Source organism: Nematostella vectensis, chromosome 11 (assembly GCF_932526225.1).
Source record: "Nematostella vectensis chromosome 11, jaNemVect1.1, whole genome shotgun sequence".
Classification (NCBI taxonomy): domain Eukaryota; kingdom Metazoa; phylum Cnidaria; class Anthozoa; order Actiniaria; family Edwardsiidae; genus Nematostella; species Nematostella vectensis.
In genome coordinates, this window is record NC_064044.1 from 5,697,694 (window position 1) to 5,715,123 (window position 17,430).

Genomic DNA, 17,430 nt, shown 5'->3' on the forward strand with positions numbered 1-17,430 from the left:
ATGCGGCTTTAACCAAAGGCGAACCAGGATAAGAATCAGTCCATCGTGATCCTTCGTGAAAATAAAATATAATTTGAAGTTGTTTCCTCAATATATTTTATTTTCCCGAAGGATCATGAGGGACTGATTCTTATATCCTGGTTCGCCTGTGCTTAACCCCCGCAGCCGCAGCGCATTAGCGAGTTTCCCACAGGAAACCCGCACTGTTACAAATCAAGTCTCATGATCTTCACGTGTTATATGTTCCAAAATGGCGGCACGTTGTTGATAAGTCGAGTTGTGTTTTGAATTTACGTGAATCCCTCAAAATGAATGGACCAAAGGCAAGCGAGGGCACTCCACTTTTAGGAAACACCACAGACTTTAATATCAAACCAAAGAGCTTATGTAACAGGCTTTTCTGTTGTCGCAATGTTTTGGTTTTGATGCAGTTCGCCGGTTTTGTGACTGTGTACGGGATGCGGGCGAATTTGAGCGTTGCGCTAGTGGCAATGGTGAATCAGACATACGCGAATAGTGCATCTGGGACGAGGGTTTACGTGCCTGAGTGCCGTTTGGATGGCGGAAATCACACTGTTGATCATACTTTAGAGGTGAGAAACGTTAACAACGACCAAAATAAAGACAGCCACTACAAGACTTTTATAATACATTTTCTATGTAATTTAGCCCCATCTTCAAAAATACGCTGCGCACAAAGTCTTTGGATGATTTTATAGGGGTGCACTACCATATTATGTATTATAAATAATAATTTTTAAATGATGAATGATTTGTTACAGGATGGGCCATTCAAATGGGACCAAGACACTCAAGGTATACAAGTTAGTAATCATCAGCATTACGATTAAATTTGTAGTTCCCCACCCCTTTATATATATAATTTATACAAAAGCAAACTTTTTGGTTGGTTTTGATTGTTTGGTTTGATTGACTATGCGATGCCATAATCCAACAAGAAAAGAGTCGCTGTTTCGCAGACTGAATTTTCCGGGAAAGTTCCTCTGTCGATGCAGTCTAGGTTTCACATAACCTGGAAATTATTAAATCATCAACTTTGACATGTATTCAAAGCGCCATTGTTATCTTAACTGGCAAACCTCTAAGGCCTATTTTGAAGGCCACATTAATGTCGCATAAAATTCATCTGTATAAAATGTTTACAATTTTATACATGGTTTATTCGGCATCTGAAACCATTGTACCCGGCCGCTCAAATTAAATACGGGTCTGTGTGATAATATGCCTAGTCCAGGCGCATAATTTGGCTTAAGTCAGATAGGGTTTAGACGCTGTATTATCCATGCACCATATAGAATGCATTAGTTATAATACTGAATGCAAATGTAGCTAAACCAGCAGAATACCGCTATAAGACAGTGTTGGTTTTCAACGTGGAATTGGGTTCCAGCCCTAGCAAATATTTAATTGAATTATGAAGTCATGCGAAGAATTATCCAGTGTTTTGAAATAAAGTTTGAGCTAAAACCTTTCACCTGTGTGCTTTGAACATTGTATTTATCGTTCTTCTTCTTTTTTCTATGTTAAATGGCCATGTACAAGAGACCTACGTCTCTATAAGCTCACAATTTTATATTCAAGCCAAAAGAACACTAATTTCGTTTTTGCCAATTTACATTCCTGCTTTTCTACTCATAAAGCATAATACTTCATGTAGCTATCAATATAGTTAGGGTTTGGGTAGGTGGTTTGAATCAGTATCTAGGACACACTATATTTGATGGCTACATGAAGTTTCAACCTGCGAAACGAGCCATATACAGCTGTCATTGTGATAGCACAGGCATTATTGTTAGCCTGCTAGAACTAAATAATATACCTATGCCTAATTCAATACAGCGTCTAAAACCACTGCTTTATTCACGTCGACTAAAATTTAGAATTTTATAGGGCATGACATTAATTCTGCCTTTAAATTAGACCTAATAAGCCAAGGCTATGTTATTATTATTAACTCTTTCACAGGTTTGGTCCTTGGTGCGTTTTTCTATGGATATCTTGTTACCCAACTTCCTGGAGGCTGGCTTGCTGGTCGCTATGGAGGAAAAAGTGTGTTTGGTCTAGGAGTGTTTTTTACAGCAATATTTACACTACTTACTCCTATTGCTGCTCGGACTCATGTTGCATTACTGGTAGCTGTGCGGTTAATGGCAGGATTTGGGGAGGTATGTAGTGTTTATTCTATTAAAACTTATTAACTTAATAGTATTACTGGTAGCTGTGCGTTTAATGGCATGATTTGAGAAGGTAGTGGTTATTCTATTAACTTATTAACTTAGTTGCATTACTGGTAGCTGTGCGGTTAATGGCAGGATTTGGAGAGGTAGTATTAATTTATTCTATTAACTTATTTTCTTTTTTTATTCTGGCACTTTATCTGCCCATTCCCTTGATGATCGATGTAGGGGATTTTTACTGATGAAGGGTTTAGATATTACAGGAAAAAAAGTATAATTCCTTGAAGATCCTTCAACTAGAAATTATCCAATTTTTAGCAGGCTAACAAAGCTGTTCTTGAAGCACTTTCTAAGAACACTATTTCATTAAAATTGCACCTAAAATCTCTCATACCCACTATAGTTCATATTTTGTGATTACCTTTAGAACCTGTCTACATTATATTAAAATCTTACCCCTTCCATGGGCATATGATATTACCCTCCCTTCCACAGACCTGTTATTTTACCCCTTCCTCCTTTCCACAAGCATATCATCTTCCCCTCCCCCCACAGGTATGTTATCTTACCCCTCACTCCCAAAAACATATTTTACCCCCCCTTCCACAGGCATAGTACCCCTCTCTCGCCCAAAAAGGCATAATATGCAAAGGCATATTTTCCTACCCCTCCCATGCACAAACATATAATCTTGCCCCTCCCACAGTCATATTATCCTACCCCTCCCTTCCACAGTCATATTATCCTGCCCCCCACACACAAACATATAATCTTGCCCCTTCCTTCGACAGGGTGTGACATACCCTGCGGCCACAGTGTTGTGGAGCCGCTGGACGTCTCCTGCTGAGCGAAGTGCATACCTCGTGTTTTCTTTTACTGGTGAGTTCTTGAAACTATTGCAATGCTTGGATATATAGTAACTACATTTTTTAAAATCTTATTTGGGGGTCTTTTGATACTATTTAAGAACCAGGATAAATAGTAACTACATTTTTAAAAATCTTATTTGGGGGTCTTTTGATACTATTAAAGAACCAGGATAAATAGTAACTACAAAAAATCTTATTTGGGGGTCTTTTTATACTATTGAAGAACCAGGATAAATGGTACTGTAACTATGTTTTTGAAAATCTTATTTAGGGGTCTTTTGATACTATTGAAGAACCATGATAAATAGTAACTCATTTTGAAAATCTTATTTGGGGGTCTTTTGATACTATTGAAGAACCATGATAAATAGTAACTCATTTTGAAAATCTTATTTGGGGGTCTTTTGGGGCAAGCTCTTATTCCCAATCCCATTCTGTGTCTCTTGTAGTTCCTTAAACAAAACAATGAAATTGCCCCCAAAAGTTGGTAAATTTGGGCGCAGCAGTTGACAGTAAAGCAAGTATATATAAAGGGTTATTGAGTGAGTTTGCTTCTCCCTGAGAAAGCAGAACAAAGTCCTTTTAGTTATACACTAACATGAAGTATTTCGTTCTACGTTGATACCCAGGTGGTGATTTTGGAGCCATCACCTCGATGCCTGCCAGTGGATATCTCAGCTCTCTTAAGCATGTCGATGAGGGGTGGCCTCTAGCTTTCTATGTCTTTGGTAAGTCCTAGAAGTCAGGACACACTGGGCAACAGAGCTGCTGTCATGTCCAGGATTTTCAATGACTGTGGACTACATGGCGAGGCTATGAGGAATCCAGGATATTTTAGGAGCCAGATTACTTGACAAATGCTGTTCTAATTCTTTTTGTTCTTGCTTAAAAAAGGTGCTCTGGGTATGCTGTGGTTTCTTGTGTGGGTCTGTATAATCCACGAGAGTCCTGCAGAACACCCCCGCATTGCATCATGGGAGAGGGACTACATCGAAGAAGGGATTGGGGATTCTCAAGACAAAGTCGTCAAGGTACAGTATACACAAACCCTTTCTGAAAAGAAAAACTTTCTATCTTTGTTCGTGCTCTCGTATTTTCTTTAATCCAGTACCTTGGTCACACCATTCTCTCTTGAAACTTTTGTTGCACAGGCTAATTAAAAAAAAAACAAGCAAAACAAACTAAAATGATTTCTCGTATTCGCGGATAAGAAACTGAAACTGAGCCAAACCGCCAACACGTAGACTAGTTTAAAACAAAGTTTTCGCAATTTTCCCAATCAAAGTTGAATTTGTCCTCGCATTTCATTTTGTGCTTTAAAGGTGATCACTTCGCGACGAGATTGTGAGATCAGAAGGAATATTTTTATCAGTTGGCCAATAGAAAAAGCTCCACGAGTTCTAATCGTACAAGCTGAATACTCTTTGGAATCCCTATCGTGAGTTCACAGAAAGATCCAAATTACAGTAGCTTTATTCTTGCACATGACCTACTTTTATCTGATAAAAATATAAAAAGGTCGATAACAAATAGTAAACCCCTTTCTTTAATAGCTTGCACCGTCACCCATTTCATGGTCGATTTTGGGATCCTCCGGAATTCGTGTAGAGAGGAGGAGTCGTGTAAAATGATTAGATATTGAAATCTTGTGCTCATCTCTTGTTGTTCTTGTTTTGTTGCAGAAGGTACCTGTTCCCTGGCTGAAGATCCTGACGTCCGTACCACTTTGGGCGGTGACGGTAGAGGGATGTGCCTACAGCTGGGGCTGGTACATGTTTCTCACTGGACTTCCGTCCTTCTTCAAAGAGGTCTTGGACTTTGATATCAAGAAGGTAAGGAGTTCATTACTGGACTTCCGTCCTTCTTCAAAGAGGTCTTGGACTTTGATATCAAGAAGGTAAGGAGTTCATTACTGGTCTTCCGTCCTTCTTCAAAGAGGTCTTGGACTTTGATATCAAGAAGGTAAGGGATTCATTACTGGTCTTCCGTCCTTCTTCAAAGAGGACTTGGACTTTGATATCAAGAAGGTAAGGAGTTCATTACTGGTCTTCCGTCCTTCTTCAAAGAGGACTTGGATTCTGATATCAAGAAGGTAAGGAGTTCATTACTGGTCTTCCGTCCTTCTTCAAAGAGGTCTTGGACTTTGATATCAAGAAGGTAAGGAGTTCATAACTGGACATCCGTCCTTTTACAAAGAGGTCTTGGATTTTGACATCAAGAAGGTAAGGTGTTCACACGTACATTTACCATTGATTTTCGCGTGGACTACGCTTTAACCCGTGTAAAACTTTTTTTTTTCAATAGTATTTCAATTTTCAAGCGGATTACCAAGCAAATAATAAAAAAAAATCATGTGGGATTTTCCGTATCCTTTAAACGACGATGGCCATTATCTGCCACTTATTTACAGAACGGTGCGCTGACTGCCCTGCCCTTCATCGCGACGTTGATAGTGAAGAACACAAGTGGCTATGTGTCAGATCGCCTGCAGAAGCATCCAAGTATTAGCCGAAGCGTTGTCAGGAAAGGAATGACATTCTTGTGTGAGTCGAAGAATGTGTACACCAATCTGCCTGTACATCCTTAAAGCCGCATTGTCACCAGTTTTCTACCGGAGGTCCTACGGAAACCTCAACCGTTAAAAGACAATAGAATTTATTAGGATCCACGCTATTTAACAGGCCAACCAACTTTCCAATAAACACACTGCTTTCACAGTGTTGAATATTTTCGCGTTTTCCGTTTTAAAAAACCTCGGAGATTGTTACGTAATCCTGCGTAAGCCGGTGCTGTTTTCACCTACTCCTTAAATCCCTATGCCTATCCTTGTGCTTAACTAACCTCGCTTGTTTTTTTTATAATCCTTAGCATTCCTCTTCGCCGCGACGCTTCTCGTCCCAGTAGGATTCCTAAATTGTAGCCAGCAGAACATTTCCGTGCTTCTTCTTACGCTCTCGTGTGGCTCCCTGGGTCTCTACGCTCCAACCGGTAGCGCTAACTCGGTAGACCTATCACCTCGATTCGCTGGCGTGACCATGGCTATCTATAACTGCTTCAGCAACATAACTGGTATTCTTGTGCCAACTGTCATCGGGCTTATGACAAATAATGAGGTACGTTGTACCGTTTTTTTAGAGATTGGCCTTTGAATTTGAAATCGGGACTTTGATATGTGAAGTGATATTGAGGGTGCCTGTTCCCTGCTAGCAGAGGCCTCTTTTCTCTGTATTTCGCTGGGCTGGAGTTTGCGAGGAAAAGATACCTCTGCCATGGGTCGCAAGTTCGTTTGATCAAACCGCCGTCCACGACCGTGGACGGGAGATCTAGAGCGCATGCTCCGTTCATTAATTCCTGGCCACTATTTGAGCCCACAATGACTAGCGCATGCATAAAACGTATATCCGCTGCGGGATAATAAGCTCGCATTCGAAACGGCGTCCTCCGTAGAAATATCACGCGACGAATTATAAAAGAAGCCATTCAATGCCTTATCTTCATTCAGAATTTTCTCTCTTTTGACTAACGAGTCAATCTTCCGTTTACAGGTTTTGCATATTCTTCTGGAAATAGCTGATCTAAGTTTACCAAAAAGTTTTGTAACATTTTCTTCGAGTCCCACTGTGCGATATTTACATTGAAGAAACTCGCCTGCCCAGATGTCTTGAAATTAATCCCACAAACAAGACAAAACTCCTGTTCCGTTTGCTGTTCAATCTTTTTAGTGACGTTTTAGGTGATTGAAATTGAACAGTTGTTTTCTTTTTTCGAAGAGGAGAACTAACCGGAGTTTGATTCATGATTTCCGACTAAACCCATGCAAAGCATATTAGCATATTGACAGCTTTCGCGCGATGGTATGGGTTTTGGCACGTCGGTCGCTTATTAACGTTCACGCATGCGCAACAAAAACAGTTTCGACTCATGGCAGAGGTCTCTTCCTCTCGAACGCCAACACAGCGAAATACAGAGAAAAGAGGCCTCTGCTAGCAGGGAAGGGTGCCCGCTCAAAGGAAGTCCAATTATGATGATGTTATAGCATGGCACGAGGAGAATTTAGTGACGATGTGTGTTTGTGCTGCTGCCGATGCTGCTGATGATGATTATTTTGATTATGATGATGTGTTGATATTAATTATGATGATGATGTTGATAATATTGTTTTTATTTGTTTGTGCTGCCGCTGCTGCTGATGATGATGATTATGGTGATGATGGTAGTGGTAATGATGATGGGTAGTGGTAATGATGATGGTAGTGGTTATGATGATGGTAGTGGTGATGATGGTAGTCGTTATGATGATGGAAGTGGTGATGATGGTAGTGGTGGTGATGATGGTAGTGGTAATGATGATGGTAGTGGTGATGATGATGGTAGTGGTAATGATGATGGTAGTGGTGATGATGATGGTAGTGGTGATGATGGTAGTCGTTATGATGATGGAAGTGGTGATGATGGTAGTGGTGGTGATGATGGTAGTGGTAATGATGATGGTAGTGGTGGTGATGATGGTAGTGGTGATGATGGTAGTGGTGATGATGATGGTAGTGGTTATGAGGATGGAAGTGGTGATGATGGTAGTGGTGATGATTATTTTGATTATGATGATGTGTTGATATTAATTATGATGATGATGTTGATAATATTGTTTTTATTTGTTTGTGCTGCCGCTGCTGCTGATGATGATGATTATGGTGATGATGGTAGTGGTAATGATGATGGGTAGTGGTAATGATGATGGTAGTGGTTATGATGATGGTAGTGGTGATGATGGTAGTCGTTATGATGATGGAAGTGGTGATGATGGTAGTGGTGGTGATGATGGTAGTGGTAATGATGATGGTAGTGGTGATGATGATGGTAGAGGTAATGATGATGGTAGTGGTGATGATGATGGTAGTGGTGATGATGGTAGTCGTTATGATGATGGAAGTGGTGATGATGGTAGTGGTGGTGATGATGGTAGTGGTAATGATGATGGTAGTGGTGGTAATGATGGTAGTGGTGATGATGGTAGTGGTGATGATGATGGTAGTGGTTATGATGATGGTAGTGGTTATGAGGATGGAAGTGGTGATGATGGTAGTGGTGATGATTATTTTGATTATGATGATGTGTTGATATTAATTATGATGATGATGTTGATAATATTGTTTTTATTTGTTTGTGCTGCCGCTGCTGCTGATGATGATGATTATGGTGATGATGGTAGTGGTAATGATGATGGGTAGTGGTAATGATGATGGTAGTGGTAATGATGATGGTAGTGGTGATGATGATGGTAGTGGTTATGAGGATGGAAGTGGTGATGATGGTAGTGGTGATGATTATTTTGATTATGATGATGTGTTGATATTAATTATGATGATGATGTTGATAATATTGTTTTTATTTGTTTGTGCTGCCGCTGCTGCTGATGATGATGATTATGGTGATGATGGTAGTGGTAATGATGATGGGTAGTGGTAATGATGATGGTAGTGGTTATGATGATGGTAGTGGTGATGATGGTAGTCGTTATGATGATGGAAGTGGTGATGATGGTAGTGGTGGTGATGATGGTAGTGGTAATGATGATGGTAGTGGTGATGATGATGGTAGTGGTAATGATGATGGTAGTGGTGATGATGATGGTAGTGGTGATGATGGTAGTCGTTATGATGATGGAAGTGGTGATGATGGTAGTGGTGGTGATGATGGTAGTGGTAATGATGATGGTAGTGGTGGTAATGATGGTAGTGGTGATGATGGTAGTGGTGATGATGATGGTAGTGGTTATGATGATGGTAGTGGTTATGAGGATGGAAGTGGTGATGATGGTAGTGGTGATGATTATTTTGATTATGATGATGTGTTGATATTAATTATGATGATGATGTTGATAATATTGTTTTTATTTGTTTGTGCTGCCGCTGCTGCTGATGATGATGATTATGGTGATGATGGTAGTGGTAATGATGATGGGTAGTGGTAATGATGATGGTAGTGGTTATGATGATGGTAGTGGTGATGATGGTAGTCGTTATGATGATGGAAGTGGTGATGATGGTAGTGGTGGTGATGATGGTAGTGGTAATGATGATGGTAGTGGTGATGATGATGGTAGTGGTAATGATGATGGTAGTGGTGATGATGATGGTAGTGGTAATGATGATGGTAGTGGTAATGTGATGGTAGTGGTAATGATGATGGTAGTGGTAATGTGATGGTAGTGGTAATGATGATGGTAGTGGTGATGATGGTAGTGGTAATGATGATGGTAGTGGTAATGATGATGGTAGTGGTGATAATGATGGTAGTGGTTATGATGATGGTAGTGGTGATAATGATGGTAGTGGTGATGATGATGGTAGTGGTGATGATGATGGTAGTGGTAATGATGATGGTAGTGGTAATGATGATGGTAGTGGTGATGATGATGGTAGTGGTTAGGATGATGGTAGTGGTGATAATGATGGTAGTGGTGATGATGATGGTAGTGGTAATGATGATGGTAGTGGGTGGTGATGATGATGGTAGTGGTAATGATGATGGTAGTGGTAATGTGATGGTAGTGGTAATGATGATGGTAGTGGTGATATTGGTAGTGGTAATGATGATGGTAGTGGTAATGATGATGGGAGTGGTGATGATGATGGTAGTGGTGATGATGATGGTAGTGGTAATGATGATGGTAGTGGTAATGTGATGGTAGTGGTAATGATGATGGTAGTGGTGATGATGGTAGTGGTAATGACGGTAGTGGTAATGATGATGGTAGTGTTAATGATGATGGTAGTGGTAATGATGATGGTAGTGGTGATGATGATGGTAGTGGTAATGATGATGGTAGTGGTGATGATGATGGTAGTAGTAATGTTATTGTAGTGGTAATGAAGATGGTAGTGGTAATGATGATGGTAGTGGCTAGGACGATGGTAGTGGTGATGATGATGGTAGTGGTGATGATGATGATGGTAGTGGTAATGATGATGGTAGTGGTAATGATGATGGTAGTGGTGATGATGATGGTAGTGGTAATGATGATGGTAGTGGTAATGATGATGGTAGTGGTGATGATGATGGTAGTGGTTAGGATGATGGTAGTGGTGATAATGATGGTAGTGGTGATGATGATGGTAGTGGTAATGATGATGGTAGTGGTGATGATGATGGTAGTGGTGATGATGATGGTAGTGGTAATGATGATGGTAGTGGTGATGATGATGGTAGTGGTAATGATGATGGTAGTGGTAATGATGATGGTAGTGGTGATAATGATGGTAGTGGTTATGATGATGGTAGTGGTGATAATGATGGTAGTGGTGATGATGATGGTAGTGGTGATGATGATGGTAGTGGTAATGATGATGGTAGTGGTAATGATGATGGTAGTGGTGATGATGATGGTAGTGGTTAGGATGATGGTAGTGGTGATAATGATGGTAGTGGTGATGATGATGGTAGTGGTAATGATGATGGTAGTGGTGATGATGATGGTAGTGGTAATGATGATGGTAGTGGTAATGTGATGGTAGTGGTAATGATGATGGTAGTGGTGATATTGGTAGTGGTAATGATGATGGTAGTGGTAATGATGATGGGAGTGGTGATGATGATGGTAGTGGTGATGATGATGGTAGTGGTAATGATGATGGTAGTGGTAATGTGATGGTAGTGGTAATGATGATGGTAGTGGTGATGATGGTAGTGGTAATGACGGTAGTGGTAATGATGATGGTAGTGTTAATGATGATGGTAGTGGTAATGATGATGGTAGTGGTGATGATGATGGTAGTGGTAATGATGATGGTAGTGGTGATGATGATGGTAGTAGTAATGTTATTGTAGTGGTAATGAAGATGGTAGTGGTAATGATGATGGTAGTGGCTAGGACGATGGTAGTGGTGATGATGATGGTAGTGGTGATGATGATGATGGTAGTGGTAATGATGATGGTAGTGGTAATGATGATGGTAGTGGTGATGATGATGGTAGTGGTAATGATGATGGTAGTGGTAATGATGATGGTAGTGGTGATGATGATGGTAGTGGTTAGGATGATGGTAGTGGTGATAATGATGGTAGTGGTGATGATGATGGTAGTGGTAATGATGATGGTAGTGGTGATGATGATGGTAGTGGTGATGATGATGGTAGTGGTAATGATGATGGTAGTGGTAATGTGATGGTAGTGGTAATGATGATGGTAGTGGTGATATTGGTAGTGGTAATGATGATGGTAGTGGTAATGATGATGGTAGTGGTGATGATGATGGTAGTGGTGATGATGATGGTAGTGGTAATGATGATGGTAGTGGTAATGTGATGGTAGTGGTAATGATGATGGTAGTGGTGATGATGGTAGTGGTAATGACGGTAGTGGTAATGATGATGGTAGTGTTAATGATGATGGTAGTGGTAATGATGATGGTAGTGGTGATGATGATGGTAGTGGTAATGATGATGGTAGTGGTGATGATGATGGTAGTAGTAATGTTATTGTAGTGGTAATGAAGATGGTAGTGGTAATGATGATGGTAGTGGTGATGATGGTGGTAGTTGTAATGATGATGGTAGTGGTGAAGATGATGGTAGTGGTAATGATGATCGTAGTGGTGATAATGATGATGATGATGATAGTGGTGATGATGATGGTAGTGGTGATGGTGATTTTGATTATGATTATTATGAAATGTTCATAATAGTGATGATGTTTTCTGTGGTGATGGTGAGGATAAGTATGCTCTGTTGAAGACGATGATGTTAATTATGATGATGATGTTGATGATAATCATAATGTCTTCCTACAGCCTACCCGTGGTCAGTGGCAAAAACTCTTCTACATCACGTGCGGTATCTACGTCGTCAACACTATTATATTTCTTATTTTCGGAAGTGCCGAGGAACAGCCCTGGAACACCCCTTATGAACTCAAGCGTGACATCACATCTGACGTCATAGAGGGACAAAGTGACTTCAGCATTAATGATGGCGCTGGGCCAAAAGAGCTTCGCCATCCCCTAGGCCTTATTGACAATGATCGTGCCGTTGCTGGAAGTAGTATAGCATGAGTAATTAATTTATAATTTGGTGATGGCGCTGATGTTATAGTAGGGAAGTTAAGCAAGGACGATGGCAACGCGATCTAGACGTGAAATGCACTCTGTTCTAGGTTTGTCTTAACTTTTGGGGGATAACAAAAACGGGTTAATTTTAACGAAACTAGTTTAGAATTGAGCTCCTAAGCATAAAAGCCATCGTCGTAGCTTAAGCCCTGTGCAAACTGCGCCAGCACCCGCCAGCAATGCTGGGCCAGATTAAGGCCGGTGTGCAAACTGCCCAAACACATGGTCATAAGTTCACACGTGACTGGTGTTTGATGCATGACGAGACCAAAGGCAACCCAAGACCTCACCATTTTACTTGTGTTTTGCAAAGACAATCCATGATTCCGCTGGATTCCGGTTGAATTTAGGTCCATTTCGTCCCCTGATATTGTATTAAGTGACTAGAGGACGAAAAAAACACTGAATTTTATCTGAAAATTAGAAAGTGGCACGTGGGATTGTGCTCTGCATTTTGCATCTCATTCATTTATCGGTTTTTAAATTTTAAAATTTGCGATGTTTTCTTTATTTATAGATGCGGAGCGTTTATTCTCTAAATGACAGCACATTATTTGGACGCTAGCTATTTTCGCTATTGGTACGATGCAAATGAGCCAGCATTGCTGGGTTCTTATGCAAACTGCGCCAACAAAGCTTTGATATGGTCGAATGTTCACGAGACAAAGGAGATGCTGGCAAAGTGCTGGCCAAAAGTCATGCTCGAGGATCCAGCGTACCCAAAGGTCACTACTGCAAAAGAGTCGCTGGAAAAGTTTCCTAGTCAGACTAGTTCTGGGGAGGGGGGGGGGCTGGAAAAGTTTACTAGTCAGACTAGTTCTGGGGGGGGGGGGGGGGCTGGAAAAGTTTACTAGTCAGACTAGTTCTGGGGGGGTGGGGGTGGAAAAGTTTCCTAGTCAGACTAGTTCTGTGGGGGGGGGGGGGGGGGGTGGAAAAGTTTTCTAGTCAGACTTGTTCTGGGGGGTGGGGGGGCTGAAAAAGTTTACTAGTCAGACTAGTTCTGGGGGGGTGGGGGTGGAAAAGTTTCCTAGTCAGACTAGTTCTGGGGGGGGGGGGGGGGAACGTCAGAAATATGTTCCTTTCGGTCGTTGTCTTGTTGATTAGTTTTAACTTTTTGGGAAGGAACGCTGTCGTAGACAAAATGTGGAAAACTTAGCCTTTGTTTACGTTATATACATGCTGCAGCCCGACCCTCCAGCAGGCTAATTTTCACTCGTAAGTTAACTTAAACTCAAGAAAGAATTCGTCTCAATATAGATCTCCAAGCGCTTGGAGCTTCTTCGCTTGCAGTTGGACGATCGACTTCAGCGGGCAAACGACAGGGTTCTCGCTAACACTCGAGTCGCCAATTTAGCGGGCTTCTTTGAAAAGAAATGGAAAGATTTGGAATGCACTCTTTTTATGAGACTCCGATAGCAGAAAAAATTTTTTTTAGTCCTGATGCGTTCTTAAAGGCAGAATCAAATTGTGCACATGGTAACAACCCTCTTATTGCTATTGATCATTAGTATAATTCTCTTCCTAATGATTCATTGGGTTTTATATTCCTATTTACACTGAAATTTAAGAACATGTTCAGCTGTCCCAAAAGTACGGCCCAGCCTCAACTGAAAATCATACGTTCTTATAAAAAAATGTGTATCAAGCTTTTACCGAAGCCTGTCGTTAGCTGAGCAAAAACATCGCTCTTTCCCACTAAAAACACGATTGTATCACAAGCAATTGTTCTGGCTTCAAAGTTTTTCTTATCGTACAAAACAAAGTAACTTGATCCCGCAAAGTACGCTGGATCTTCGAGCATGGCCAAAAGTTTGAACTCAATCAAAATTTCGCCAACACTCGCCAGCTCCCTCCAGCACCAGCCAGCACGGTGTTCAAACTGCGTCAACATTGCTGGGCCAACGTCTAGCCAGCGTCTCGCCAGCATTGCACGGGGCGTTCTCTGTTGTGCCTTGGGTGGTTGAGTTTTCGCGCTTACAGTCCACGATACTTCTGCTCCCGGGTTGGGGGGGGGGGAGAGGTACTCCCTATATCCATCGGACGGGGATCATCGTCGTAAATTCACGCCTAACCACTCCCACTTTAGTATCTTTTTAGGGTTGTTCTAAAAAAATCCCGACTATGATCCCCGTCCGTTAAATATCCCCCCCCCCCCCCCCCCCTCTCCGGGCTTCTGCTCTGCAATCCCGAAACGCAATGTGATTGATGTGTTTGCGGAATTGACACATTATCTTTTAGACCCGCGTATTTCTTATTTTATTTCTGTATAATACCAGACTTATTAGCTTGCCCAAAATGGATTTAGGAATGTTTTTTTATACTTTCAAATAAAAGAATCTTATTTATTATATTTTCGAAATGGTTGTTTGGTATGTTGAATAAGTGAGTTTTCTTCAAGCGCGTTAATTGGCCAAATTCTCTTCTCTCTCTTGTGTTAAATTTTGAAACCGTTTGTTAACAGACCATTCTACTTTCATTCTTTTATCTTGCGACTACAGCAAGACAAAAGGCTGACCACCTGTAATTGTTGACAATTTTCCAAAGAAAAGTCCCTTTGGCAAGTGCCTTCGGTAATTTCAAAGGTTTTCGCTTACAATGTGACCAAATTGACAGTTTTGTGAGGATGTGGCGAGAAGTACTATTAGATCGTAGTTGGTAAAGGGAACTGGTTTGGAAGCGCGGCGAACTTCAAAGAGACATATTGTTCTCTTATATCCGAGTTGAATGACAATGACCGTGCACAAGTCGATACTCACCCTGCGATCATATGGAAACCCACCATGCGATCGTGTGCGATTATACAGTTAGACAAAAAGTTGTCTCGCGAACCGGCTTTACGACTAGACTACGCGACAAGCCCGCATGTAAGCATGGGTAAAAACCACTGAAGCCCCTAGCTTCATATATTAGACACCGCTACCGCGTCTAAGGGCGCGTTTTTTTTTTTTTTTTTTTTCTTATTCCGGAATGAGAATGATTAGAATAGAAACAGCGCGCGTTCGTTTATCCCGCGTTCCCATTCTCGAATGGAATGAAGGCCATTCCACCCATTCTGCTACCTATAGCAGAATGACTCGAATGCCATTCTGAACATTATCTACCAACCAAGATGAAGGGCTAACGCTTGAAACGTCAGCGCAACCACTCTGCTTCACAGAGGCGATTAACGTACCTATTCAACCTTGTGTTGATTTATACCTTGTCTACACCATTTGTCATGTTTGTGACAAATGGGATTAATAAGGCGGTGCTTAAATCCGGCGCGCTAAACCTTGTCACGTGACCAAGGAAATGGCGCTCCATTCTGCGCGTAGAATCCTATTATTCGAGCGACACTCGAAGGGCTCGAGTGATTTTAATTAATATACATTAGGTCGGCTCTCATCGGCTATTCATACGGCAAAAGCTCGAGTTTTGAATATGAGAAATTTATCATAGCTCAAATTACCCGACAAGATCAGTTTTGTTCGAGACATCGACGCGAAATTTGAAAAAAAACATCCCGTCAAAAAGATGAGTTCTGCACAACTTGAATAAAAATTCTACATTCACCCCCAGTCTTTGTCCAAATAATTGATAGAATACCAAGCTGAGTAAATTCACTTACTGTCTTTGCCATATATGAGTTTCTCTGTTGACAGCTAAATGATTATTTGGTGTACTCTGACAGCTAGATCTTTAGTGCCAGCACACCAGTTAAAGAGTTTGTTTGATCATGCTGTTTAATGACATTGAGTTTTCAAATTTGCTTGCCAGGCTAAGAGGACACTGCGTACTGTAATTACAAAAGCGAATAAGTAATTTTCTACGCAACACAAGTTGCAAAAAGAGTAGATCCTTGGACGGAGTAGAGAAAAAATCGATCAAAACATGGTATGTGGTATTTATTGTCCATATAGCTTTTGCTGAATATTGTATTATTCTATTTTACTGCCTGACACGAGTCGATACCCCAAGTTAACAAACAACGGTGATGGTCGATCTATTGTTCCCTGAAAAAAGACCTGAAGCAATAGTTTTATACGTTTGTTATAAACTACAAGCCCTCCCCCCCCTTGACTTTTTACATCAAACCACACATCCAGCGAAGTTTACTTGTTTTACTTTTTTACAACTAAACTAACCCTATGCACATAATAGCTTTATTTGTAAGTCTTTCTTTCATTTATTGAAGCATATATATAGATGGAGTGAAAATGGTGAGTTATACGCTTTATACAAAGGTTGACTGTGCCTCCATTATTCGGATTTTCATATGATGTATTTTTTTTTATTGAAACACCAAATCTTTAAAAATTGGCAACAATCTGGCCTTTGGAAACACATCCTTCGAATTTACAGTTCTATTTATATAGCACCAAACTAGATAATTACTATGTTACGTCTGGGAATGGTAGAGCAACTGAAAACCTATTTATCAAAATTAAAATCTCTAGATATGATGCAGTGAAAATCAGATAATGCGATAGTAAGCTGTTAGTGCATTGTGCTTTTATTTATTGAAAAATAAACTTTTGGTCGCTAATTTGTAAAAAGATTCTAATGCTGTCTAAGTCTCAGCAACACAACGCAAAAAAAAAGACACAACAAAAAACTACCAAATAATTTAGAGAGATTATCCAATTAAATATATATGATCCATACTCGGAGGGAATTTTCTCCCAAGCCCTCCGGTTTCTACCTTGGTTCCAGAGCCTCGAACGTCTCTATTTAGCATTTTAGTGGCCATCGAGCTTCGTCGCAAGCTCGCTGGCCACTAAATAGAGAGACGTGCGAGGCTCTGGAACAAGGGTATCGGGTGTTTCTGGTTTGATATGTTAATTTGAAAAAAAGGTCTCCATATGAGCCCGGCCCCTTCAGTGGATGTGGGCATATCAATCAATGGCTGTCGTTTTTCTAAATGGTGTAAAATAGCCTGGGGCGAGCGCGCGGGAGACCTGTGATATTCCAAAACGTTAAGGAATAGGCTCCACTTCCAAGATGGCTGCCAGCAAAATCGTAGTAAACACGAATTCTCGAAATTCTCGACTTACAAAGCTCTAGAGCGATGAAAGGGAAAGAATGATTGAAGCGGACTCCCAAATATGGTATGTAATGCCTAATAAGGAAATGGCGGAGCGAGCAAGAAAAACGACAGTTTTTGAAACAATATTGACTGATATGGTTTGGGGGAGAGGGGTGGGGTCCCATTTTATCTAAGTGTCTTACTGTTTTAAGCAGAAAGCCGTCACAACTAGCTTCTCTTTATCTTCACTTCTG

General features: G+C 40.8%; 1 protein-coding gene across 1 annotated transcript; it reads left to right on the forward strand.

The window, feature by feature from the left end:
* Positions 1-226: 226 nt before the first annotated feature.
* On the forward strand, positions 227-12,681 carry LOC5505467 (sialin). The gene is made up of 10 exons (XM_048733913.1): positions 227-593; positions 783-816; positions 1,987-2,186; positions 2,990-3,077; positions 3,697-3,795; positions 3,962-4,098; positions 4,750-4,899; positions 5,478-5,610; positions 5,936-6,180; positions 11,857-12,681. The coding sequence occupies exons 1-10, from the start codon at positions 309-311 to the stop codon at positions 12,115-12,117; spliced, it is 1,632 nt and encodes a 543-aa protein (XP_048589870.1). The 5' UTR covers positions 227-308; the 3' UTR covers positions 12,118-12,681.
* Positions 12,682-17,430: the final 4,749 nt, after the last annotated feature.